Here is a 27,967-nt window from a genome sequence, read left to right as displayed (position 1 = left end):
TTTCTTCAAACACGTAGCCATAACAAACATAGATCACAATTTGTCATTATCACGTCACCTGCAGTGACGATTTTTTGGCAAAATAAAATGAAATAATGATGTTATTCAGCAGGCGCAAAATTTTGCATAAAATGAACGGACTTTTCCATTTTTAGCGATCTTCGTCGAAGCGTGTTTGAGAAACGCATCCGAACATTTCTCCCGACTAGCTTGTCTGATGGGAAATTTTCTGGCTATCGAGGGCTGAATAGCTCTTTATAACTTAGTGAACTGTGACTTTATACAATCTCACAAAGCGTAGGAGAAATTTAATAACTTTTAGGATAAACTACATGATAGGACGACTCACTTAATCTATCGCTTCAACTCTGTACGATAACCATACAAGAAACATCCAATTACGTTGAAGTTATGTAAACTTTTCGTCTAGTTTTTAGTTTTCAGTAACAAGAATTCTTGAATGCGTCATTCAGATCTGGTAAGTTTAGCTGATGACAATTTATGACTTAACAAAGATATAAGTCTTTTTTAATAGGTTTAACTTAAGTGATGTAATAATAAAGTAAACAAGCGCTATTATGATTAATGAGGTAGGCATCTAACTATCCCGTTCACCTTTCTTTACTCACAATCGTCGGCAAGAATATTGGAAAAGCCATAAGAATAGAAGGCATCTGAAAGTAAACCCATGTAGCTTGGCAGCTTGAAACTACAATTGAATTTCTTCAAGTTCTCAGCGAGACATTTGCTATCAAGTTTTTTTGCAAATCATTTTCATAACCATCCGTCAATGTTTCACGCTGAGAGGTTCAATACGCGAACTATCCATTTGGCAGAGAGTTTGTCTTTACCATAGCCACACAAAGCTGAGTTGGTTGGCAGAGTTATTTATTTTAAAGCCATTACAAATTCTTGTTTCTAGCAGAGGAGTTCATTTTTCGTCACAACAATCTTGTGTTATTACTATGGCCTTTCGAAATGTTGGAACTTTTTCTGGAGCGGAGATCGTTTCGCCGGAAACTTTTTTGATTTTTCTTTATGGTTAAAAAAATCACCTCTCTACCAAAATTCCATCAAATTGAAATAAAGAAAAATCAAAAAAGTTTCCGGCGAAACGATCTCCGCTCCAGAAAGAGTTCCAACATTTCGAAAGGCCATAGTAATAACACAAATACAAATAAAACAAATAAAACCTAACAACCAGACGGTATTTAACATAAAAATAAACTAAAAATTACAAACGTTTTCGGCCATACTCATGTTAGCCCTTTTCAAGTAACCAACTGACTGATGTTCTTCATAAATTGAAATTACAGATCTGATCTACATACACAAAAATCGAAAAAAGAAACGCATAAGAATGAAACGGCAAGGCAGAGGATAGGCAAAATCATGACTATTTGAATTTGAGTTCGTTGTTCATTGAAACATTTCCAGTTCCTTCGAACCAATTTTTGTAGAAAAAAACACCCAAGAATATTTATTCAGGATTACTATACATAACGGTATTTTACCATTCTCGCGAGAAAATTAGCCTTTTTGCATTGATTAACGTCTACAGACATTAAATCAAACGAAAAATTAACCGATTTTCTATCTGAATTGTGTTTTTTTGTGGAAGAAATTTCCTTAACTCAGAGACTTTTACTGCGTCACGTCTTTGACGTAACGTCATAATAATGAAATATTGAAAATCTTTTATGTTCATTACAATATGTTACCTCTATAGGAAAGGTTGTCCCATACAACGTCTAAGTTACTGATCTTCGGGAAATGAGAAGATGAGGTGTAAGAAGATGAGATGAGATAACCAGCTTAAGCCGGGTATCGAACAGTGGCGTACCGTGACCACCTTGACAGGGTGTTCAGTGACGGCAAAGCAACAGCGGGGGGTCTAGGGGGCCTCCCCCAGAAAATTTTTAAAATTAACATTGAATTTGGAGCGTTCTGAGAGCATTTTCAGCACAAATTCTGAACATGAACAGAACTGACAAAAATAATGTTGTCGGAATGGAGAAGAATACAAAATAGATATTTTAAAAGTAATTTGCGTTCTTCTGGTGACTATTTACTAGGTTACCTCCTGATGTTAAAGATGATAACTAGCTTTTGTATTTCCGACGTTTCGTCAGTCAGCACGACTGACTTTATCAAGGTGGCTAAAACAGGTTAACACAACCTGTTCAGCAACGATGGCACAACACAAAAACGTACTGATAAAATGAATAAAGTAAGCAGCAAGAATCAGAATTAAAACACGCAACAAGACACCTAGAGGTTAAACTGAATGCAGTGAATGCCTAAAACCAGTAGGCTGCTTTCCAACAGCGTAAATTTATCTATCTATTGGGCCACCGTCAAGAAACATTGAAAAGTCATCAGACAAGACAGAAACCAAGGGAATTGGCAATAACAATGATAGAGAAGACGCACTGAGAATGGAAAAGGTGAAGTTAAAGTTAAAGTAATTTTTTGTACACAGAGGGAAAATTCTGACCATATAGATATTTATTTGATATATATATAGAAATAGAAATAGATATTTATTTGACAGCGCCTATTGAATGAAAGACTTAATAATATCAAACATTAAGTTGCATTTCTAAAGTCACATAGCATACTTCAGTTCACTTTTTATTTCCGACCATCAAAACGAACAATATTACTTGCCATAACACAGCAGGAGTCTGAAAAAACGCGAAAGTTAAAGCGTGCTCGAGATGGAAATGATTTACTTCATGCAAGGATTAGGCACGGTCGCAACACCTTGAGAAATGTACAAGCGAATTAAAAACAAACAGGTGAAAGTTAAAACAAAAAACAATAGCAAAGCAACTCGATAATAAACAAGAAAAGAAAGTCGATTGCTATGTTGGTCGGCTGTACTTTTATCCGCCGTACTACTTAGTAAAAACGAAAATGTTTAACACCTCGACTACAGAAGGAAAATTCATCTATAGCATAATTCGATTCTTCTTGTTTGTGCAATAAATTTTTGAATTACATCGTCGTAGAAAGCTTGCTTTTGCTTCAGTTCTAGCAAAAGTTCCTTCTCTATTGAAAGCAAGCTGATCGAGCTCAGTCTTTCTTGTCCTTGTGTGGAAATTACAAACCGATTAGATGTGTTGTTTTAGAATGGTGCATCAATGATATTGCCTGTTGCCATAAGCTTTGTTGCAGATTCAGACAAGCTAGTCCTAATTTACTGGCACTTGGTGCATAAAAACATTTTATCTTATCTTGTTTCCAACTCTGATCACCTCAAACTCTAATCCAACAAGCTAAAACTTGCTATTGCCTGGGATTCCCCCAATGACGCGCCAAGGTGTTCAGATCAGCGAGTGCACACCCAGCTTAAAGGTAATGACCGAAAAAAATTAAAGGCAATGACCTCAAACGTTGGAGTATTAAAATTAGAAGAGGACGAGTTTTGCAATTGAAAAGAAAGCAATCAGCATGCAGCAAGATGTTAGAATATCATGAAAGTAAAGAACATCGACAATCGATGGAAATTTCATTTTTTTATGGATTTCTTGGGGTGTTCAGTGCACACCTTGCACACCCTGAATATACGCCACTGGTATCGAACCAAGATTGCATGATTGGAAAATCAACTTCTTTCGTTATAATCGTGTGAATAAGAAAGTAGCAGCAAAAGTTGGCAGGCCAAAAGTTGCAATAAAACAAGTTGTACATGTCTGCTTTCACTTTCTCATTCACCAAATAAACTCAGCCACTACTGCTATTGAGATCATGTGGCAATTCATTTTTGAAGCAATTCATATGCAGTGTATTACACAATAAACACTATCAACACTACAAAAAGTGCTGAATGCCAGGCAAAAAAAAGCAAAGCAAAATATACCAAATGTAGTTACTAACCACTTAAAAACTTTTACAGCCTGTTTTACCATTATTAAGATATTTAGAAGGTTCTTATTCAAGTAGTTCACCGATGGAGAGCACATAATAGGGAGCGCAGCACCACAGTCCACCTAAAAAGCTCAGTGGTTAAGCGCCCGACCCAAGATTACGCAGCGCAGCGCTGGTTCGACTCTCGGGGTGTGCGGTTGAGCAACACATTTCAAGACTGTTCTCCATTCAGCGGAACCTACTGGATGAAATAATTCCTCCACCAACAACGCTTCAACAACAATCGGAAAGTTTCACTCTGCCAATCTCGGTAACCGGCTCTGCCTCAAAAGCCTCTACAAATATGCGAAACTGCCAGGAATAACCTATCAAGGCTTTGTCAGTCCGAGATTCAAAACCAAACCACAGGACGACATAGTAAGAGGCCCCTTCTAACAGAGGTTACATCCATTGTAGTTGTGAAGATCAACAATAAAGTTTCATTGCTTTGGTTATAATTTTTGCCGATTGGTCAATCGCGATGAAAAGAAACCATTCGTCTATCGACATCTTATATATTCAAACAAAGATTGACCCAAGCACGACTTGTCGCTGTCGCTGTTCTCGTAGAAACAAACTTTTGTTTGTCGTCTTGCGTGACGTAACAATCAAAGCCTCCATAGACGCATGCTTGCGCTTGACATTCCAGAACAGAACAACCGAGTCATTGTTGAATCATAGATATCTGCTACAGATCCTTACATGGGCTGGGGACTGATTTGTCACAGGTCGAATTACCAACTTATTTCCCCAATCTAACCCAAGTTTGAATGTATGCAATATGACGTCACAAGGTACCAAAGACAAACCGTTGTTGTTGAATATTCAATTTCACAGTTGAAAGAGAATAAAACTTTAGAATGAATTTTCAACTAAATAATTGTTTAAAGACTTTTGAAATCTTATGAAGCGGGAAGGCGTCAAACTGTGGGGGAAAGGTTAAAGGTCAAGAAATAAAAAAGCCCGAAAAGGTAAATTGCGGCAACAAAAAGGAGCGAGCTACCAAAAGGATTAAGTTTAAATAACCCGAGTTTTGTTTTGATAAAATTTTCAAAACCTTTTAGTCGTTTCCTGAGAAGGATTTTAAGATAAGTAGAAGCTATTGTTTGAAATGGCGATGATATGCAGTTGGGTGATGTTTTTTAGCAAGAAAAATTACCTTTCACAAGTCTTCTATCAACAAGTCTATACTTTTCCACACTGAATAACAAAGTTACACATTTTGTTTTAAAAGGAAATCATCCGTAAGCCTATTAATAAGGGAAAGGAATTTCATAAGTTCAAACACCTTTAAAACTTCGATTGAATGAAAACTTTCTTGAAAATAAGTTTCTCCTCTAGACTGTGGATCTGGTATATTAGTAGCGGTCCCACAGCCCGATCAGGGACGCCGAAAGCGGGGGGGAGAGGTTGCCCCTACCCTCAATTTTTCAGTGGATGGGGGGCAAAGGGAAGCAATGGTGTCTTTTTGAGCTCATGTAAGCTACTGCACATTTTGCAATATAACAATTTATGCTATTCGCTTTTAGCTTAATTATAATGTTTTATTATTGCCTCAAAATAATATTTACCACACAAAATTCTGTATCACAGTAGCCTACATCATTATAACATAGCATGATGCCCTTCCGTGCCATTGTTCTTTGTATACCTGACACTTGTATCATTACTCGGTAATGAGCTGATAGATGAGCATTATCGCTATATGTAATCTTAAAACTTTTAAAAAAATTAGCAATTCAGTCACAAAAGTGCCATTTTTTATAATACTGCCGCCGCAGTCAAAAATTGTTCCAGCGCCCCTGAGCTCGATCTCAGATTGTTAGGTCATAGCTAGCCTACTTTAAGTGGAAAAGTTTGAAATAATGAAAATTGTAAGGACCAACGCAAGACAAAAGTGATTTGCTGCCTGGGCAGTGACAATAGAGGTAAATCTTCCCGAATATTTTCGGACGGGTTTTCAGCTTGCATGTCGATCAACTACGTAACTTAAAACTTTAAGTGTTTTGTGGATGTTCCTTCCCGACGAGGTTCAAGGTTTCGGATCATTTAGAAGCAAAACAGAAGAGTATACAGTGAAGTCAAGCGTGACCATATCAAACCTTGCTTTTGCAAATTTTCAATGTAAAAAGAGGGATCCACATTTTTGTAATAAATTTACTTATTTACCTGTGAGAAAAATTGTGGGACCAAGAGTTGCGGTCATAAGAAAATGAGAAACGAGACAGTTGCTTTCATTATGCAATCACAATTGAAAGGCTAAAATGTGTTGGCAGTTCTTTGGTAGCCGTAGACTTACAACCAGGGTTGCCATACGGCCCTTACTTGTTATTTCTAAGATTTGTCCTTATTTTGAAGGACAATATCTTAGAAAAATTTACTGTCCGTATTTTTAAGAATGGCCTTGTTTTTGACTTGAGTCCTTGTTTTGTCTTATTTTCAAAACTTCTATCTTTTATTGGAATATATCAATGAATAGCATCGATTTGTAATGAAGGATTAGTTGTTCAGTGAGATCTCGACTGTTAATCCTCTGCTCAAGAAGATTCCAGATGATGTGTTCCACAAGTATGAACCTGAGAACAAGTGGATAAAGATCTTTACTGGAAACGACTCTTTTCCGTTGATTTACAAGCTGGTTAGCATCATCTTCTCCTTTTTGGCCAGAAATGCTTTTTGTGGAGGGAGCGAGTGCTCTTTCTTGTTTCGGCTCAGTGGACAAAAGAAAGGAACAGACTTTGTGAAATAACGGTGAAATCCCTGATGCAAGTAAAGGTAAACTTAGACCTGAGCTATCGTGAGATGCACGAAGTATTTCCTAAGAACAAAAAAGTTGCTGGAACAGATTGTTTCTGGCAAAATTTATAGCAAATGCAGTGGCGTAGCCTAATGGGGAGAGGGGTGGGTTTGGGGGTTACAACCTCCTCCTCTTTGGCACTCGTGTGACGTCACGATATTGAGAATGATGCTTTCAGTCTCTATGTCTGTAAAACAAAGTTTAAAAGAGCGACTTTTGCCAATACCAAACATTCAAATATCTCAGCCAGGAATCAGCAACAAGAAAGCACAGAGACTTAGCTTTATTACCGAAAAATGCTCAAGAAAACATGATCTTATCCTTTTGCTATGCCACCGGACAGCACCATTTTACAGTAATATTCATACCCAAATTTTTGTTGAAAATGCTCTCAGAATGCACTAAATTCAAAGTAATTTTTCAAAATTTTTTGGGGGAGGCCCCCCAGACCCCCGTTGTTGGGTGTCGCCTTTGGCGAAGACGACGTCGGGCTTCGCCCACCGGCCGTCAAAAACCCCCCCTTTCAAAATTCCTGGCTACGCTACTGAGCAAATGATATGTCATGGCTCGTATAAATGCAAAGATTTGTTTAAAAAGTTTTTTCCGTTTTATATGAAATTTTAATTTTTCGGTTATCCTTATTTTGGGATCCATGTCGATGGCAACCCTGCTTACAACAAAAGGTAGGTTAGTTTATTGAACGTTTAGTTTACTATAAAATTGGATTGCCATTATGCCTTAATTTAAACTATCTGATTGCAAACCTTGTCTCAGCACGAGGGTCTTGAAAATTGAAAGTACCTTTAAACAACATGTCATGTGAGACTCATTTGCACCATCTTGTGGATAAACAGACCTTTTTGTTCATCCAGTGTGTTGCGCTAAAGACCAATAGTACTAAAGCTCACACAATCAAGACAGAGCATTCTCCAGACGCCATGGCGAACTTGCTGGCCTGTACACGGTCTGTCTACAGTTTGATAAGGCCTAATCTACGAGGCACAAAGGGCGTCCGCTCGCAAATAGCCGATCGGAAAACGTTTCAGTTTCTTTTATTTCACAAAGTTTATAAATAAGTTAACAACTAATTCAAGCTAGAAAGACTATAGGCGTATAGTTTTATAAGTTTTGTCAGAAATCAAACCAACAATTGGAGATCGAATTCGTTTGCAAAGTTAATCATGGAATCTAGAAATAAAAATAAAAATTTCTACACAAAACTTCATGATTTTAGTTGTACAGTAGTTTGAATTAAATTTGTTGCTGAAACATAGTTTTATTTGCATTGATTTAACTTCAGTTTGCGTTGAAACCATGCAACCTTATTACCTCTGCAGAAATCTTATTATTTTCCCTCTCCTAATGCAGTTATGTAGTTTTCGCTTTAGTTTTCTTATGTGATTACGGCTACAGGCAACTGGAAATAAATACAGAAGTATAGGCATTGGGCATGCATATGATCTGCTTCAACTAATGTTAAATAAATTTCTTTTCAATTTTTAAGATGTCAGATTGACTTGATGCCTGGAAAATGAATTTTAATAAAATATTATATTTTTGAAAGTTTTGGCATAACCTGACCAAGACTTAAACCAATGGGTGCCAAAGCAGTGGGAAGGCATTGTCCAATCCAGCAAGAGTACTGGAGTTGAAGTGGGATCAGTGTGATCAATCAAAACAGACATTGAGACATAGAAAGAGAAATGAACCTCAGACAAGGCGTATTCGACATTCTTGCTTTGTCTTGCTACGGGGAGCTGGTGTTTGCGATGAATGGAAGTGACATCTGTGCATGTGTTGAAGGTTTACACCACCACATAGGAACAAGTGGTTCTATCGGACTATATAATATGCACGTATTTCGTATACGTAATTACTAGGGCCATTTTTATATGACCTTAAAAAATCAATAATATGACTTTATTTTTTGGAAAATATGACTTTATATGACTTTATGTGAAAATCGTTTATTTTTTCATACGAACAACGTCACTCACGGAACTAAAGAGTAAAACATACGCAACATAACAGTAATACACATTCATTTTTATTTTAAACCACTGTTGTAGTACAGTTTCATGTAGTGTGGAATGTTAGAGTCTTTGAAGTTACGATTTGGACGTAAAAATGACTTTAGTAAGGAAAATGAGCGCTCCACAGACGCTGATGTGGGTTGACACTTCTGCAGTTTTGCATAAAGCGCTGGTGAAATGTCTTGTCTTTGTAGCTTCATAATTTGTTTCACATCATTTTTGTCCAATCGCTTCTTAATGTAATTTTTGAGCTCAAGCGGATCTTTTCCGAAATCAAGGGCATTTAGATCAGTATGGGCCTCTTTGATTTGCAACACAATGCTTTGCAACACAATGCAATGTGTGACCTCATAAAATATAGGTCTGTGACTGTAAGTGTTATGTAGGCTAATCTTACAGTTTGCTATCGTTCAATTAGAAATTGCCTTACTTTCTTAATGCTTAATTGCTTCACCGCTTAAATTGGTACTTTTTATTTAAAGTATACAACGGTATGACTTTATAACTCAAAAATATGACTATATAACTTAAAAAGCTGATTTATGACCTAACCAGGAAAATATGACTTTATATGACTTCATAACTTTCTTAATATACCTCACAGGGATGCGGTTTTTGCGTTAAAATTGATTTCACGACTTACTGATGCATAGAAAAAAATATGACTTTAATGACTTTAAATGGCCCTAGTAATTACTATGCACGTATTTTCACATGAGTGATTTATGACGTTTTTTACAGTTTTGAAAAGATACTTACGTCTCAATCAACGCTTAATTTTGCAAATTTAACATAAAGGTCAGTTTTTTCAACGTAAGAAAGGTTTTTGAAACAAAAATCACTCTCGACACTGCACATTGTCCTCACATCATTCTGCGGGTTACTATGAATTAATTTCAACAATTGAAGTATTATTATAAAACAAACAAAACAATCCCTTTGATTGTGACGACTCAAAGGCTTCGATGACAGATTCCTCTGAGACGTATTGCTGGTATTGAATTACAGACACTCACTGTGAGGCAGGAAGCTCGAATATGTTTCACTATTTTTAACATTGAAAGTTGGCTATTGTGATGACACAGGTCAAACCAGTTATGGTTACAAAGACAAAGGGGGCAAGAAATTATTGTGCAACAATCACAAAGGCTCATGTCTGTTACAAGAGCATTGTGGCACAATTAAATTTTTAGCTGAGTAAATTCAACAAAGCTACAAACGTTCTGAGATCACAAGAACACACAGGGTAAAAAAATGAAAATGTCTATTTAGTATTTGGCTTACTTGAACTTGATATCCAGAATTATTAACTTCAGTGAGGCATATTGCATGAATGGTGAGAGGTTGGCAGTTATGGAAACTATTAGAAAAATATTCAAAAAGATTATCCGTAACTCAGGGACAGTAGCCTATAGACTGCCTAGGGTTTGTAGGTGAGAAGTTATTTTTGTTTAAAACTATTTCAAAATGTCATATTTCATTTTTTATTTGCTGCGGTTACTTTTTGAATTCGTTTCTTATTAAAGAGTTTTTTGTTGTTTCAATTTGGGTTAGCGCTAGACTACTTGCTGCTGCCAAATCGAAATGAAAAAAAAGTTTTGAACATAAAAAGACCTCAAAAGTTTAAAGTGACCGGACTTGCACTTTGTCAAAGAATTACCATATAGCGTACTATTATTAGGCATAGGATTATTCAAACCAAGTATCACAAATTATTTTTTTGCAAGGATTCCGTTTCATATCGAACTGTCGTCCATGGCGAAAAGTTCTGTTTCGGCAAAAAGATAAGTTTGTGTTCTTGAAGACATTTACGTGGAAGTCTCTAGGAAAGTCCGAAACCAATGCGTTCGTTGGGGAATAGTTTTATCTTATAAACAAATCTCAATTAAGGTACTCCCTAGACAGAAAATCAAGCGTCTTTTACATCGATTGAACGTCTGAAACGACTGATTTGCTGCCTGGGTTGTAACTCAATATGAATTGCTAATGAACCACAGTTAAAAGATGCAGCGACGTACGATTTGTCCAACAAATGACCTATAATTTTTTAATGACGTATAAGCAATCAAATATGGTTGAGGCATTAGAGAGATTCAATGTAGGATATTTAGTTTCTGCATATTTTTTGTTGTTTCGCTGAAGCAAAAATACTAAGTTTAAGTTTTCAAGAAGAAGAAGAAGAAGCTAGTTTTGTAGAGTTTGATCTTTACTTTGTCTGGCTGACATTATTGTTACAGATATTCTTTTGAGTGTGTCTTTTATGAGATTACGTTATTTTCATGAGATTGCGACGCAATATGGAAATCTCACCTTCCCAGTTGTTGCTGCCAGTTGCTGGAATTGTTTGCCTATTTGCGTAAAAGAAGCTGAAAGTTTAAATGAATTCAAAGCTCGCTTGAAAACGTTCTATTTCAATGAACATTATGACTGAAAGTACCATATTTATTATCACTAGGGCAACCAAAAGTCAATAAAGTCAAAATTTTTCTGCCTTGCTCAAAGTTCATAAAACGTCCACAAACTAAATTTCAGGCTGACACGAAGAGAAGTTTCAAAGTTATTAAGTAAAAAAAAAGTCAAAATTCATGGTTAGGTCAAAATTTTCTTTTAATGTAGTTTTTTTTCTCTTTATTGATATTTTATTAAAAGCTACACAGATACTGATTTTTTGTTGCAATTTTTGTTGCTATTCTGACGTAATAATCGATTTGTTGCAATTTCTGAGGTAATAATCTTGTTTCGCCCACTACTGACGATTGAATATTAGCCAACTACCCTGCTGTTGATCAGTTGGTTGCCAGGGTTAAAGCAGTGACCATTAAAAACAGGTCAAGAAGAGCTAGTTTTACTTCCATTGGCCAACCTCCACAGCCAAATGTAACTAGATGGGTTACTTGGTTGAAAGCTGCTTACTATTATTCAAGAAGTCTACCAGAAGTAAGGAATATTGCGGAAGACTTCCATGATGGTAGTGTCTTGCTGCGGCGTGCTTAAGATGCTGTAAAAGCTCCCAACTTAGCTACTCACCTTGTAGAAATAGAGGAGCAGTACAGCGCACTGTTCGATTCAATTCAGAAGATGGAAGACAGCCGATACACCATTCAAGAAGCTTACCAGAAAATGAGGTCCCTTAACTTTGGTGTTGATGACTGCCGAATTGGAAAATATATTCAAGCAAGAATCTCAAGGAATGACATCAAGTGCATTGTGAAAATGGGACGAGATGATATTTCACTACATTTTTATAGCCTACTGAGGAACTCCCAAGCAACTTCTGTAGCCTATTTCTCTATTTTAGGAAAAATTTTGGCGAGAGACAGGTACTTCAAAGGCGATAATGTGAAACATTAGTTGATGTTGAAGTATAATAGTGCAAAACCCTCTCAGTAATTTCGGGATATTTAAAGACACTCCATATTTATCTTTTGCAGTTTTTCGAGTGACTTTCTTTATACCTGTTCGCTGTTCGATAGATGTGGTGTCCTTGAGTCTTCCACATTTTTCTCATATTTCATTAGAAAAGAAAATATCCTTACCTAACGGTTTGATTTCTAATATGCTTTGTATTTCGCATTTGGGTTGCAAACGCAGAAAGCTATTGGTCAAAATTAGGTCAAAATTTGTAAATTATAAAGTCAAAATTTCAAGTTTTTAGGTCAAAAAATTGGTTGCCCTAATTATCACCATTGTCATGTACAGCGCCCAGGAGCATAGTTTGACTGTGGATGTGGCGCTATATAAATATTGTTATTATTATTATTATTTTAACGTAATACCAAGTTAGGTTTTTGCAAAGTATTGAAACTGAATTCCAGAAAAGCGTATTTCGCCATTTTGGTTTCGAACAGCGTCACCAAGGTTGATGTGACGAAACAAAGAGAATTGTGAAGCAACTGAATTCGAAAGGTTAGTTTCTTAAATTTTCTGCCTTCATTTTACAGCAGACTTCGACTATCATGCCATTTCGGCGATAGTGATACTTTTCGAAGATCCCTTCAGCCTTCAGGTGTCATCATAAGCGAGTCCTACCGCACTAACTCACCGTCTTGTGTGACCCAGCCTACCAACAAGTGCAGCAAGTGGGGCTTTTCAATACACAACTCCGTCACACAAGAATGTGTCCATCTGTGGTGTGTTACCCAAATTTAAAAGACTCGATAGAAGAGCGTACTAACAGATTACCAACTTCTTTCCAGACAAACATGAGCGTTAATTTCAAACTGTATGTTGAAAATCCTTGGAGGAACTTATAGGATTTTGCGCAATGATGACACTGTTCTCTTCTTCCATTATTTTCCTCTTTGTTGCTTCTGCCCGTAGCAACGTCATCACAAGGTGAGGCTTTAAACTTTGTTGAGCTGTTATGACTTTCAAAAGAAGAGTGCGTGTAATTTTTATTGTCTTTTTGTTTTTAATCCCAAAAATCTTTGATGACAATATTAGCCCATACGTTGCCGTAACATAACGTTGAAATAGGGCAGAGTCAGTGGCGTACGCAGGATTTTCTGAAGGGGGGGGCCATTGACGGTAGCGTAGCCAGGAATTTTAAAAGGGGGAGGGTTGACGTCCGGCGGGCGAAGCCCGACGGCGTTTAAACCTAAGACGACACCCAGCGGCGGGGGGTCTGGGGGGCCTCCCCTAGAAAATTTTGAAAAATTACTTTGAATTTGGTGCATTCTGAGAGCATTTTCAACAAAAATGTGGGTATAAATATTCCTGTAAAATGGTGCTCTCAAGTGGCATAGCAAAAGAATAAGATCATGTTTTCTTCGGCATGTTTCGGGAATAAATCTAAGTCTCTATGTTTTCTTGTTGCTAATTCTTTGCTGAGTTGTTTGAATGTTTGGTATTGGCAAAACTCGCTCGTTTGATGCAGTTTTGTTTAAAATTAAGCAAGTTTTTTTTAGACTGAAAGCATCATTCCCTAGTATAAAGAGACTGCAAGCATCATTCTCAATATCGTGACGTCACACGCGTGCCAAATGGGGTGTTGTAACCCCCAAACCCCCCTGACTACGCCACTGGCCATTGACATCCCAGACGTCTTCATGATATCCCAGTATGGTTTTAGTTTAGACTTTATCCATTTCTTTTTCACTGTAATAGGCTTACAGAACACTATGCTACATTGGCATTCCTGGGGTGGGGTAGGTGGATTGGGCTATGTATTTCGTATTGGCTTAGTCTATAGAAGAACAACATTGTTAATTGCTCTGACAGTGCAATCCAAAACATATTAAATGCTTTAATCTACGTCGTTAACTACTAAAACATTTTTGAGGGGGGTGGGGCATGGCCCAATGGCCCCCCCCCTGCGTACGCTAGTGGGCAGAGTTGCAATCAACCTCTATATTTTTGGCATAAATCTCCAATCACACCCAGAATTTGCACTTGAAGGGGGCACTTGGCGTGGACGTAGCCATGGGGGGGAGCATGAGAGAACAATCGCCTCACTAAGCTCTATCTTTTCCCCTTAAGAATGTGTTTTTAATGCTATTATAACGCGTTTTAATGGCATGGTATTAATTATTATGGAATGACTTTTCATAAATGTTTGTCTGCATTCAATAGCTAAATTTTTAAACAAACCCTTTATTTCAAACATTAAAATGTTTATCCTCTTAACAGTTGTTTTGGCCTCTCTAAAATTGTCCGTCCAGCTACGTCACCGGCACTTGATTCCCCTCCCCCAAAAAATGTTTTTTCTAAATTTTTGTGAATTTTAGGTCGTTGAAATCCAGGTGCCTTTAAAAGTTTTTTTTTATCCGCTACTGATTGTTTGTCGCAAAAGTCGACTATAGCAGTTATCGTCAAGGCCGCTCTGCATGATACGTAAATACTTGCTTTGGGAATAGCCTTGCAGTCAGTATAGAGTAGACTGCTAATTATTGCTTGAAGTGTAGCTATATATTGCGTTATTATAATACATACGCGTCGTGTATGTATTCACAATTCACATCACTGACTGATGTTGTGGATCGTGTGGCTGAAGTTGTTTGTATTCCAGAAATTTTGCTACAACCGGGTCAGATTTCACATTAACACCTGGAGCTTCTGGTGAAGAAACAACTTCCGGGTGCATACAGAAGTTGGAAAACCTCGGAGTGTTTTCCAATGACTTTGGAATGATGATGCGAGTGGCGAAAGTCGAAAGTGACTTTGGAACCAATTACATCAACAAAGACATCAACAGAGGAATATGGCAGGTTGCAATATGTGCTTGAAGTTTTCAGTGAAGCGTGTCGCTGAAGTTTTCAGCTAAATATGCATTAAACGCACCATATTGGATGATTGGAAGGCGTAGCCGCGTAGCTACCAATTGTTAGTTGTGATGCAGGTTTTAAAACTAATAAAGTTATAAGTAAAGTCTTTAACTAAAACCATGTTTACTAAAACCATGAAAATATCATAGAGTGACATTTTTAACCAGGGGCGGTAAGAAAATAATTTAGGGCCGATACCACTAACATTGTCCGGCCCCATATCAAGACACCTGTAAGAAATAACACGCAATATCCAAACAACCCACGGTAGTTTTTCAAGTTCTTGCTAAAGTTATAGACTAGGGCCTGCTGAGGTTACAGACCTTTAATATCATCCCAGGTCCAGGATTACCCCCTTGATCCCCTTGTTAACACCAACACCCCCCTGTAATCATGATCATGCGCTATCTCTGCTTGAAGCAGATTGCGCATGAACATGGGTAATCTACTAATCTATTTCCACTTTTAATGATGATGGCGTATGAGCGATCTTTCCAGGCTAGATTGGAGGGCAGGAAATCTTCAGCCACTCAGCAGTCTCGTCGTCCAGGATTCTCAGACCATGCGCACCGTGTGGAGGCCGGTGGGTTAGGCAGTGGTGGATGACATGGTCTGCGGTCTGTTCCGTGGCACCACACTCGCATTCTGATGAAGGAGCCAGGCCCCACTTGTGCATGTCCGAACGAAAGCGGCCGACGCCAGTTCGCAGGCGGTTAAGCCTGACCCACGCAAGCCTTGCGAGGGACATCCCTGGTGGACGGGGATCGGCGTCGGGTATGAAGTCACGGAACGTGGAGGTGTGATTTTGCCACTCCGTGTTCCACATGTGGTTCGTCCAGTGTGCCGCACTTAAACCAAATTCTTCGGCGTTCTTAAGGAGTTGTTGTGCGGCAGGCACAAAGGGGCGTCTTGATTTCAACCGCTGCTTTATAGGTGGTGGTCTCTTGAGTGTTGCATGGAGGAGATGGTCGGGGTCCAAAGCGCGGCGAGCGAGAGAAATCGTGGCTCCTTTACGGCGTAGCTCAGCGGGTTGGATGCCTGCTAGGATGGGTAGGCAGTCCGTTGGAGTGGGACGCAGGCATCCAGTCACAGTACGCAGTGCGTCGTTGATGGCGGTATCAATCTGGTGGGTGTGAGAACTACGACACCAGACCGGCGCGCAGTACTCAGCGGTGGAATGAACAAGGGCTAGGGTAGCTGTACGAAGAGTTTTAGCACCAGCTCCCCAGCCGGAACCCGCCAATCGCCTCAAAAGTGCGACGCGTGTAGATAGTTTTTTGCGCAGTGACTTCAAATGCCGGCGGTACGTGAGTGACCTGTCCAGGGTTATGCCGAGGTATGTAGGTTCGGCACAGTAGGGCAGGCGTTCCCCATCAATCTTGATGTTTATCTCACGCTGTGCCTCCCGGTTGTTAAGGTGGAAGGCCGCCGACACTGTCTTTGACTTGCTGAGCTGTAGCTTCCATTTCTGGAGGTATGCTGATAGTGTTTGCATGTCTTGGCTGAGGTTCCTCTCCACTGACTGCCAGTTTCCTGCTGAGTGCAGGAGTGCCAGGTCGTCTGCGTAAGCATATTTCCTGGAGGTGGTGGGGGGCAAGTCGTATGTGTATATGTTGAACAGGAGAGGAGCCAAGACTGAGCCCTGTGGGACGCCGTTTTTAAGTCGGCGTAGTCTGCTTCGACGACCGCTACCGGTTGTGAGGGTAAAACTGCGGTTTTGCACCAGTTCCATCATCATATGGACCATGTGTCTGTCAGGGAGCAGACGGAGTAACTTGCAGGTAAGGCCGCTATGCCATACGGTGTCATAGGCAGCCGTGAGATCAACAAACACGGCGCCAGCCTTCTTCCTAGCCGAGAAGCTGTCCTCAATGTCTTGGGTCATAAGTGTGACCTGATCTACGGTTGATCGTCCGTGTCGGAAACCAGCTTGTTCACGGGGGAGCTGCGGATCTATTATTGGTTCGACACGGGCGTAGATGAGTCTCTCGAGGATCTTGAAGGGGATGCAGAGCAGTGAGATTGGACGGTAACTCTTCGGGTCCCCTGGGGGCTTCTTCGGCTTAGGGACTGCAACCACAAGGGCTCTTCTCCAGATTCTGGGAATTCTCAGGTGGCGCAAACAGCAGGAAAGGAAGTCTTTTAACCAGGACTTTACGGAGGCAGCAGCATGGAGTATCAACTCCGGGCATAGGTGGTCAGGGCCCGGGGCTTTACCTGGCTTTATGTGCTGGAGGGCGGTGGAAAACTCTTCCGGGGTGAACTCACCCGAGATGTTGTCCCCGTCTGGGGTTGTTACCCTCCAGAGGTCCGTCATTTCTTGCAAGACGGATCTATCAGATTCACGGTCTCTCGATTTGTATTTCCCGTTCTCCACAAGTTGTGAGGCGATGGAGTTTGCTGAAACGGGACATTGTTGACGAGAGGCACGTGATCTGCCAGTTAGGTTGTTCAGTGTACTCCATGCTATGCGGCTGGAGTGCGTGAAGTCGATTGATTTAACGGCTTCTGTCCAGCGCTCCTTCCTCTTTAAGTCCAGCCTTGCCAGCAGAGCTGTGGCTGAGCTGTTGGTGTCATTGCCCTGAGGGGCGTGGAGGAAGTCGGAGTAGAGGCTTTCGCACTCCTTATCCCAGCAAGGTATGTAGGTCTTTCGTCGGCCGCGGGGGATGGATTGTTTTGCCGCTGATGTTATTGCATCACAAAAGTCCTGGTAGGCTTCTTCCACGTTGTTGGTGTGAGGGGATGGGAGATACTGTGTGGCTTCATTGGTGAGGAGGCTATAGTACTCCCAGTTAGCCATTCTGAAGTTCCATCGATTAACAGGCTTGCTCGGGACAGGCATTATGAGCGTTGGAGCCGTGATAATCGAGGGTCGATGTTGGGACCTGGGGAACTTCTCTAGCACACGTCTGTCCGGTTGGCAATTATCGGGGTCATCACTTGCGAAAGCCAGATCGGGGTTTGTACCAGTGTTCCAGCGTCCGGAGAAGAAGCTCGCTGCACCCTTGGGATCGTGCAGTAGGGTGAGGTTGTTATTGGCTGACCATGAGGCCAGGCTTTCTCCGTCGGTGTTGGTGGTGTTGTAGCCCCAATCAACGTGCTGGCAATTAAAATCGCCAGCATAGAGGCTGGGTTGGGGGAACACTGGGATGGCTGTTGGTGTTAAGCGTGAGGGTGGTGGCTTATAGACATTGATGATGTGATAGCCTGATATGTCTATGCATAACCACTCTATCTCCGACTGGGCACTGGACTAGTCTATTGGCGTCCAGCTCAGTTGCTCATGGACAAACGTGGCGAGGCCGTGTTTCCTGCTGATGGTTGCGCCTGCGAGTGTGAAGTTGGGTAATACCAACTTATCCACAGATGTGCAGGGGGTCTCCTGGAGGAGAATAACGAGGGCCTGATGTTTTGTGGCCAGATACTCGATGATGCTGAGCTTGCTGGCCGTAATGCCCTCGGTGTTCAGCTGCAGTACGGTGGGTCGTCGGTACTTTTCGACAGAGAAGCTGCCGCGCCCTGAGAAGGGCGTTTCCCTATCCACCCTGGGCTGAACCTGGGCCTGGTTTGCTCGATTGTGACAAGCTTCGTTTCGCATATCTTTTCTCAAAGATATGGTACTGACGGGAGGGACCACGAGAAGGTGCTTGTTCTTCCCCCCCTTTTAATGAGCAGCTTGTTTTCAAAAAGTGTTTGTACTATAGGCCTACTGTAAATACTGTACCTGAAAATATAGCTTGATAGGCCTAACCGCAAACAGAAACACTTAATTGGTAACGATTACATTAGAAAAGAAATAACAAGCTAAACAAATTATTATTTTGTTTATCATTCTTAACTCTTCTTCCATTGCGCAGGTCCCTCCATCTGCTCTCACTCAGATTTCCTCCGTTCCAACTCATTCATCACTGGTTCAGCCCATAGCTGTCATAAGGACGCGTTTTGGAGATTCCTTTGTTGATTTCAACACTTTTGACTTAACGTAAGGACGTTTTGTTGATTGTGAGAATCTTTAGCTTCAGAGAGAAAACTTGTTTTTGAAACTTTAATTCTGGCAGTTTTGTAAACTCAGAAAAATTTTTCGTGTTAACGAAAAGAAGTTTTTGGAGTGCGATGGTTGGAGTGCGACACGCACACTCTCAGAGTTGAACCATCCTTGTCTAATCTTCTTATCTTTTTGCTTACAAAGTTGAGTGCATCCAACGGGGTGTCCGACGTTTTCTTCGTAAACAGTTCTTCGTAAAACAATTCTTTGTAAACAATACTTCGTAAATAATTCTTCGATTCTTCCCAAAGCATTTCTTCGTGCATGCAATTGAGATTTGATGTATACGAAGAAATACTTTAGCCTACAAAGAATTGTTTTACGGATTTCATTTCCCCAACAAGTTTACAAACAATTGTTTTACGAACAACTGTTGAAGAATTGTTTTACGAACAACTGTTTACGAAGAATTTGCCTATAACCATCCAACTGAGTTACAATGGGAGACAAAAACATGCGTCGACCGGGAGTCGAACCCGGAACTAGTGCTTGGAAGGCACCAATGCTAACCGTTACACCATCGACGCTTGCAAACAATAGCAATCAGAAGCAACTTTTGTTTAAACAATAAAATGTACAGCAAAGGACGTAAATTGTCTTTTGCAACGTGTTGTGGTAATTTTTACAGTTTGGAAAAGCACAAACTGGACTGCAGCATCTGATTATGATATGATCACAATTTGAAGATTTTCTTTACTCTTGATAACGCACCATGACGGATCTTTATAGCAAGTGTCCGTTTATAAACATCATTATGGGATAATACAGCTATAGTCTGGATATATGTTGTTGTTTTTATTTTTGTTTGTATCATCTTTTATTTTCTTTTTATCCTAAATTTTTTTGAAGATTTTGCCACCGTGCCATTTTTTTTTTGACGTAATTACTTATTTCAACCTCAAGCGCGATATAACGTTCGCGTTTTGTCGCTTCGACATTTTTCTCTACTTTTGTTATGTTGACGTGTATTGTTTTTGCTGTGATGGTCAGAAATAAAAGGTAATAAATGAAGTGAACTTATTTTATCCCAGAGCCGCTCTAATCAATCGGCCAAGAAATCGACTGGTAATAAAAAAAAACTTTTCTGGTAAATTGTTTTGGTCAGGTCAAACATTTGTTAAACTTTGTAGGATTCCATTGCATTCTGCCGTAGCAGCACGATTGTACATTCAGCTACTTCTCAACACAGGGAATGTCCCTGGTAGCCTGGCCAATCAAGCCACTTGGTGGGCGAGTTATTACAGTCCTGGAGGAGATAGTGCTCTGTTTGTGACAACAATAACGAACTATGAACTAACAAAAGGTAATTCATGATAATTAATGAAGACAATCAAGCAACTTGGGATATTGTGACAGACAAGTTCTGAAGATAGTTTTGTGAGTGATTTGTTCGTCAGTATCCAGTGATGTATAGACACGAAAAATGTTTTAAGGGCAAAAGCAACTGTTGGGAGGGAAAACATTTTAATATTTGAAATAAAGAGTTTGTTTAAAAGTATAGCTACTGAATGCAGTCAAACATTTATGAAACGTTATTTAACATGTAATACAATGTCATTAAAACGTTGTAAATAATAGCATTAAAAGTTAATTTTTGAAGGACAAGATAAAATTGTGGGACGATTGTTTTCCTAAGACTCCTTGTGGCTGTGCCCCTGCCAGTATCTTCTGTAAAATCTTAAATATGTCAATTCACATCTAAACTTTTTGATAGTAACCTACATGAACAACCTAACATCTTATGATAACCTGTTTGAGACGAATTTTATTTGGACTAAACGGAATATTACTCCATGAAAATCCGCTTCAATAAACGTTGATCAAAAAAAAAAAAATACTTCGAAGCGAAATCAAGACAACCCAATTTCACAATTCACATTAACCAAAATTCCGCTAGAAACACGTTTCTAACGTCCACAACCACTAAAAATAATACAAAATGTAAATTTTAAATTCAGCTTGTTCCTCAAAGCCCATCGATCTCTGGATCCTACTTGATGGTTCAAGCAGCATTGGAGCAGAACATTTCAACAGCGCCCTCAACTTCATCAACGACCTATCAAGAAAGTTCATGATTTCTCCAGCCACCCTTCGAGTTGGTCTCTCGGTGTATTCATACGAAGCTGACATCAGCGTTATAAGTGAACTGGATGCAAACGCGAGCAATAGCGCGTTTGAAAGCGCAGTCAACTCAACGGTTTATCAACGAGGTGAAAATGTTTCGTTTTCAATAGAAAGCTATCAACAGATTGTCTAATGACAGCTAATAGTTGTAGGCTCAGGTTGTACAAAAATTACATTCGTTTGTATTACAAGATATGTAACTGAATCGTTCATACCAAGCATTGTTGTGGGTTTGACACCTGTCAGAAGATATTTCATTTTCTTGATAGTTGTAGGCTTGTAGGCTATAGTCTAAGAGGGTCTACAGCAAATATGACGACAAAAGCAATCTGCGGACTTGAAAATTTTGGTCCAACTCATCGTGCCTTTCTTGAAGCATGGGATAGCCTGTTATACAAGCAAACAATATAGGCCTATGGCAAAACAGCAGAACTGGGTATTTTTAGTCCAACTCTTTAGAGCAGCTGACTCGATGGCTATTAAGTCCGGTCGTTGCTGTAGTGTTGTTATCTTGTCTCCCCGGTTGTCTGTTGCGTTGCAGATGTAATCCTGTGTAACCTACTGAACGTTGTTGCAATGATACAAAATAAAGCATTATTTAATTTGCCCCGCTTGTTCATTTATTTCTTTTATGATTTCACAGGAAGAACGTATACTGGAGCGGCCATTAATGACGTAATAGACAATGGGTTTAGCGAAACAAATGGTGCGCGACCGTACGCGGCCGGGATCCCGCGTGTGCTGGTCCTGCTTACGGATGGTTTCAGTTCAGATGATGTCGCCACTCCTGCTGCTCGGGTAAGCGTTAAAGTTTCTTTTCCTCGTTCGTGTTAGGTTGTGTTGTGAAAACATAAAAAGTGGTGCTGCTCATAATTTGAATGTAATGACGTAAGTGATGAAACGACGTTGAGTTTGCCCGTGCGTGGACATTTTTTACTCTCTACTTTTTGTGTTCACTGAGCATTTACCGTTTTTGATTATTGTGTCATTTCAGCATATCGTTTGTTTGTTTCGATTCAATTACCGGTATTTCATTTTACGCGATGTCATTTAAAGGCCTACTAAATGAAAATTTCAAACGGGAATTAAGCATTAAAATGCGTAAACTGAACATTCAAGAATACATTTCAAAAAGAATTACCGAAAAAAACTTGTTTTCAATGGCGCTGGCAAGGCCCAAAGTCCAATGTTTCATGTATTTTCATTTTTTTCAAAATAACCAAAAGTGCAAACACTGCTCGAGAATACGTCACAAAAGACAGCAATAACAAAAGCCACGTTACCACATCTCATGTTTTGAGCAAACTGTCTGATGTTTTGATGTTGAAATCTGATGTTTTGATGTACATACATACATAGCTCGCGATTGTAGATCATCGGGATGCGAAACTTCATCCGCTTTTGACTTATCCGCAACACTAGAAGGGTTACGTTTTTTTGTAATTTACAAAATATTTTACTTTTTATGGGTTATATAAGAAGAGTGAAGTTTGTTTTAAAGTAATGTAAGGTTTTTAGTTGAAAGCAAGCCAGCAGTAAAGCGTAAAAAAATGTCAAATTGGCAATTGACCCCTCTAATGTTGAAGGAACAACGGAGTTGCGCGTCCCGTAATGTACCGTCCCTAATACATAGCCTACAGTCAAATCGCCGGCAGTAACAATTATTGCGAGATTAGCTGATTGCTGGTCTCTAGTGACGCAGACTGTAGTGTACAGTCGCACGCTTCGCTGCTCAAGCCCAATCTTTTTTTGAAAGCTCTGACAAAAGCACGCGCGCAATGATGGTCAGACCGCAATGGGGCAAAATTTTATTGAAAATCGTTTTATGGTAGCATGTTAAACAGAAAAAACGTGGAATATCGCCAAGTCAGGTTTTTCCTTTAGTATCCCTTTAAAAAATGGATGGTTTGAATTGTCAACCTATTTATTAAGTGGTTTCAAGCTCAGAGAGTTTCTTAACTTTGTTTTCAATGTTGTTGTTCTTTTTGTTTAACATCTGGAGACGATATGAAAAAGATCCCATTGTGATTGATAAAGCTTTTCTTTTCTTGATGTCGTTTTCTTCTTCTTTTTCGTATGAGTATTCTTTCTACATTTCACTGAGATCAGATGTCAGGGCATTCATAAGCAGCCACTTGATGGTAGAGTCTTTAAGTATTAAAAGACCGAGTGTCATTTTGATGAAACATGTTTGCGACTGTGCAAATGTAAAATCGTTTTTAACCTTTGCGATACACACTTGTAGGCCTACGTAGGCTACTGTGCACTGTGCAGATCACATTACATTTATTTCTCATCCACAGGCTCATTCTTCTGGCATGACAGTGTTGTCTGTTGGAGTTGGTTTAGGAATTCAAGAAGATGAACTTGCCACAATAGCCAGCTACCCACCCACGAGCTACGTCTACAACGTTCCTGTGTATGAGGATTTGATGAGCACAGTTGGAGAGCAACTGGCGATGCGGTTATGCAACATTCCTGCTGGGATACCGGTATGGGGTTGCATTGGATCTAAGTAGCCTACACTGTGCTAAGTTGGGTCCACCTAGCTTATATTTAGCATTAAAAGTTTGGCAACTATCTATTAGCAATGATTTAAACGGTAGCCACTTTAACAAGTCGAAATTCTGCCACTGCGAATGACTACAATGCAACCGTCAACCAATCAGAACATGTTATAAGAGGCTACCGTCCAATTGTGACCCTTCTAGCACTCATCCAGAGAGTTAATCCTTGTTTTGAACTTTATTTGGTAATTACAGAAGAAAAAGAGCAATAGCAGTGGTGGGAATCGAACCCGCGTCATTGAAATGACTACTTTCTAGCCCTAACCCTAACCCTAAGCCAACCAGCTGACAATAAATCCATCACTTAATTTGCTTTGTATCATCTTCTTTTCGCCATTTTTTATGTCACTTAAACCATAGCTTATGATTGGTTGGCGGTTTCATTTTAGTCAAGTTTAGTGGCAGAATTTCGATTTGTTAAAGTGGCTACCGATTTAAACACCCAAGTTGTTTTGCAGGGATCAATTTTTGAAACAATTTCCTGGTCCTAGAACAGTTTTTAGAATTTCAATTTTTGTCTCCAGCAACCTTGATATTTCTTGGCTAGCAAAACGTATTTATTTAACTAGTGCTAGAAACGATAATTGTCCTGATGAACACCCAAACTTTTCAGTATTCAAAACGTATTTTAAAAGGAACTAAACAAAATTATATCTAAACTCAGTCAAGAATACAAACATTGTCCCAAACTTCAAATCTTTTACAGCACGGGAGCTTGACGTCACTAAGTATTACGCCAGGAACAATACACTATTCTTACGTCATCATTCCGTCATCCGGGCAAGTGACCATGTCATTGTCGGGCAGCGGGTCTGGGATCGTTTACCTCAGCACCTTGCCAAATCCTACTCCGTATCTCCATCTAGCGGCCGTTCAAATCGTACAAGTGAGTAATCGATATAGCTTTGATTTCAGTGTGAATTTAACCTGGCTATTTTCAATCTAGCTGTCTAACTTATTGTTAGACAAACCCAACTAAACATACTTTGCAAGAGTATCTTCCTTTGATATGCTTCCTTGGTTGTGAGACACAGCACTTTTGATATAGTGGACTGCCTGATAACTATCGAAGAATTGCTCAGAGTTGTGTTTTTAGGGACTGTCAGTTACATTAACGATAACGGCCAATCCCCCTACTTCACTCATCAGAGAAGGAATTTTTCAAACTCTTGTTTTGACCGGTCATGACTCCTCAGCCACTGAAATCCCACTTTACCTCAGCACAAGCTCACAGGGAACTCAATCCTTCAGAATGGAAATAACACCAACCTATGTAAGTGGAATACACCGCCTTCAATAATTTAGAGTCTTAGACATTGTTTGTTAAATCTGCTCCGTTACTGAGCGTTGTCTGAATTTACAACAACTTTCAAAGCGTTTTGTAATTTAATGAACTTACCGTAGGCTACCCAGTTAAGTTTATATATTGAAACGAAATTTAGCGTTTAGGTAAAATAAGGCTACCCGTTTAATAAAGTTAGTTTACTTAAAATAAATAATATTAGCCTACAGCAGTGGTTTTCAACCTTTTTGGTGGAACGGAACCCAATGAAACATTCCAAAAGCTCGAGGAACCCCTGTTCAATAGTTTAATTGCCTTATGCAAAAAACATCGTTTGATTAATAAAATTAAATTAAAATACTCATGATCAGATTTATTTATGTAGCCTACAATAAAAATACAAACTGTAAAAAATTACATTTATTCTCATAAAAAATTCAGCGAACGTGTTAAAGTGTAGCAAATTTATGATTATATTTAAACAAATTTAAACAATAGAGACTATGCATATAATAATAAAATAGACTTTCAGGTTTAAATGTAGCCTAAACTTGCGGAACCCCTAAACTTACTGGCGGAACCTAAAGGTTCCGCGGAACTCTGGTTGAAAACCACTGCTATAGGCTATAACACTACGGTGCCGGCAAAGTTAACCTTATTTTGGTTAAGCCAATATTTAGAGAAATTTCCAATTTTTCCATGCACATAGGCTATCAGGCGATGAGTTTTCTTATCTTAGACTGCAGCAGAGACGATTTCGTCGGACCAACATTATTGATTTAACCAATTCTTTCATAGGCTACTGTTCTTATGTGTATTTCGTCGTCTGCATAGCCGAGTGGTGGGAGCTTAGGTACGGTGCTCAAAAGGGCGTCCGTTCGACAACGCTCAAGAATAGGTGTTGCGACCGTGCCATATTTTAAACTGATTGATCTGCTTTGGTATCATGCACGTTATAACGTCCGCGTTTTGTTATAACGTACCTTTTTGTAGACCTCAGCGATGTTTGGTATATAGCCTATTGTTTTTTTCGTTGTGATAGTCGGAAAAAAAATGAAACTGAGTATGCGGCCGTGTCTCTGGCAAAATGTCCGCCCCGATAGCTCAGTTGGTTAGCGCGTCACTTCTGGAACGAAGAAGCTTCAAGATCAAGAGGCGCTGGTTCGACTCTCGGAGTGTGCGCTTGAGCAACGCACGTTAAGGACTGCTCTCCATTCGGCAGCATCTAATGGATGGAATAATTCCCCGGCAACAAGACTTCAACAATCGGAAACTTCACTCTGACAATCTTGGTTACCGGGCCTGCGTCAGTGATTCAAAGCCTCTACAAGTATGCGAAACTGCCTGGATTAAGCTGTGCAAGAAGCTTTCACAGTCCGAGGATAAAGATTCAATCAATCAAAACACTTTATGTCTGAAAGTGAATACAAAGATTGGCTTCCTTGCTTTTCCATCCACTGAAGGGTGTGTCTGGACACGAAATATATATTTTATTGGCTTTTCTTATTTCAGACTGCCTCAGTCACAACAACAACTACCACAACTATTGCCACTACCACTCTCATTCCAGTGGTAAACATTCCTTTGGAAACATGGGAGGTCTTAGTGATCGTCATATGTTCCTCTTTACTGCTCCTCATCATTGCGTCCGCTGTGTTCATAACGATTGGTGTGCTGCGATCCTCGAAGAAACTAAACTGGTCGGAAAACGTCATGTGTAGTTTGTGTTGCTGTGTGCTCTCTAGCGCCGCCTACTAATCGTGGTAGTTTTACGAGTCGTCTCTTGCCAAACTGATTGAAACAATAAGAATCATTCTGAACCACTATCGTTGAATGCAATAGAACCAGCAATAACTCAGTGGCGACATACAAAAATGCCTTTTTATAAGTGAATACCACAGGAGTACTTGTACACCAGGCAACTCGAAGAAAACACAGCACATGTTTTTGAGAAGCATCCCAATGGTACCAAATCGAAATTATTTTCTGGACAACTCATAAACAACCAAAAAAGGACTGTCAAAGAATCAAACCCAACGAAATCTGCCTTGACAATTCCCCGTTCGCGAAGATCATTATGATGCCACAATAACCGCGGTGCTAGCAAACCTAAAGCGCTGACCAACCCTACAAAGTGATAGACGGTTGCGTTTATATCCCAACCAGCTTCATAGGCTATATACAGTCAAATGTGATTCGATCTTGAGTATTGTTTGTAGCCTAGCTAGCCTTTCTTAACTGCACCATGTTCTTATGTACCTTGTACCTGCCAAAAACTGTTATTTTTCTTTTAATTTTATGTTTGCAAAATAAGACTTCATCACACGGTTACCAAGGTGTAGATGTAGTTATTTGATTCATGGGCTTCCGGCTATAGGCGACGTAGATAGTTTCACAGTATTTCGCTTTACAAGCGACAGTTTATTCACCTTGCACGAAAAAGTGACGTTGTGTCTTGTGTGTTAATTAACAATCAAATTATAACTTTAAAAAATCTCCACAATAAGCAATGGCCGATGCTGTCTGACGTCATCACAAAGACACTATCTCCAATCAACCGTAACCAAAACCGACTTTTTTCCTGGACTGTGGTGTAACGAAAATTATACGAATCCGACTCCTCGATTTATAACTGGCCGACTCCGACTCAGGTGTTGCCAGAATTTTTTAAGTTTTTGTTGTTTCTTATTTTTTAAGTTTAATTTCACTTTATCTAGGGTCGACATTGAAGCGTCGACTTTTTAAAACTGACTAGAACAAACATTTCTATTTTGTGATGAAGTTTAAGAGCGCAATAGAGAGAAAAAGAAAAAAAAATATTTTGAAAACAGATTTGTAAATAAAAATTTTATTGTTCATCGTTTTGTATCAAGCCAAGTTTGAGAAGTGTAACTTTATTGTCATCAATTGAACTTTGAAATAAACAATAGATGGCGAGAAAACT

At 39.5% G+C, this 27,967-nt stretch overlaps 1 protein-coding gene and 1 non-coding gene across 3 annotated transcripts; one reads left to right on the top strand and one right to left on the bottom strand.

The window, feature by feature from the left end:
* The first annotated feature begins 4,778 nt into the window (after positions 1–4,778).
* On the top strand, positions 4,779–27,952 carry LOC145774714 (uncharacterized). 2 transcript variants are annotated; one of them, XM_082586007.1, is made up of 11 exons: positions 4,779–4,883; positions 12,939–13,077; positions 14,750–14,948; positions 18,863–18,987; positions 20,181–20,353; positions 21,009–21,260; positions 21,818–21,972; positions 23,478–23,666; positions 24,448–24,627; positions 24,838–25,014; positions 26,536–27,952. In XM_082586007.1, exons 2-11 carry the CDS (start codon positions 13,007–13,009, stop codon positions 26,779–26,781), a joined length of 1,767 nt encoding a protein of 588 aa, XP_082442133.1. In that variant the 5' UTR covers positions 4,779–4,883; positions 12,939–13,006; the 3' UTR covers positions 26,782–27,952. The 2 variants fall into 2 exon arrangements, with proteins under 2 accessions (XP_082442133.1, XP_082442131.1); XM_082586005.1 differs by lacking the exon at positions 4,779–4,883 and adding an exon at positions 12,481–12,648.
* Positions 19,506–19,577, bottom strand: Trnag-ucc (transfer RNA glycine (anticodon UCC)). Its single transcript has one exon. It is a non-coding gene; the product is annotated as a tRNA-Gly (tRNA).
* Positions 27,953–27,967: the final 15 nt, after the last annotated feature.

This window comes from Aplidium turbinatum, chromosome 7 (assembly GCF_918807975.1).
Source record: "Aplidium turbinatum chromosome 7, kaAplTurb1.1, whole genome shotgun sequence".
NCBI classification, from domain to species: domain Eukaryota; kingdom Metazoa; phylum Chordata; class Ascidiacea; order Aplousobranchia; family Polyclinidae; genus Aplidium; species Aplidium turbinatum.
The sequence above is the reverse complement of the archived record's forward strand: the minus strand, read 5'-3'. Positions and strand labels throughout refer to the sequence as shown.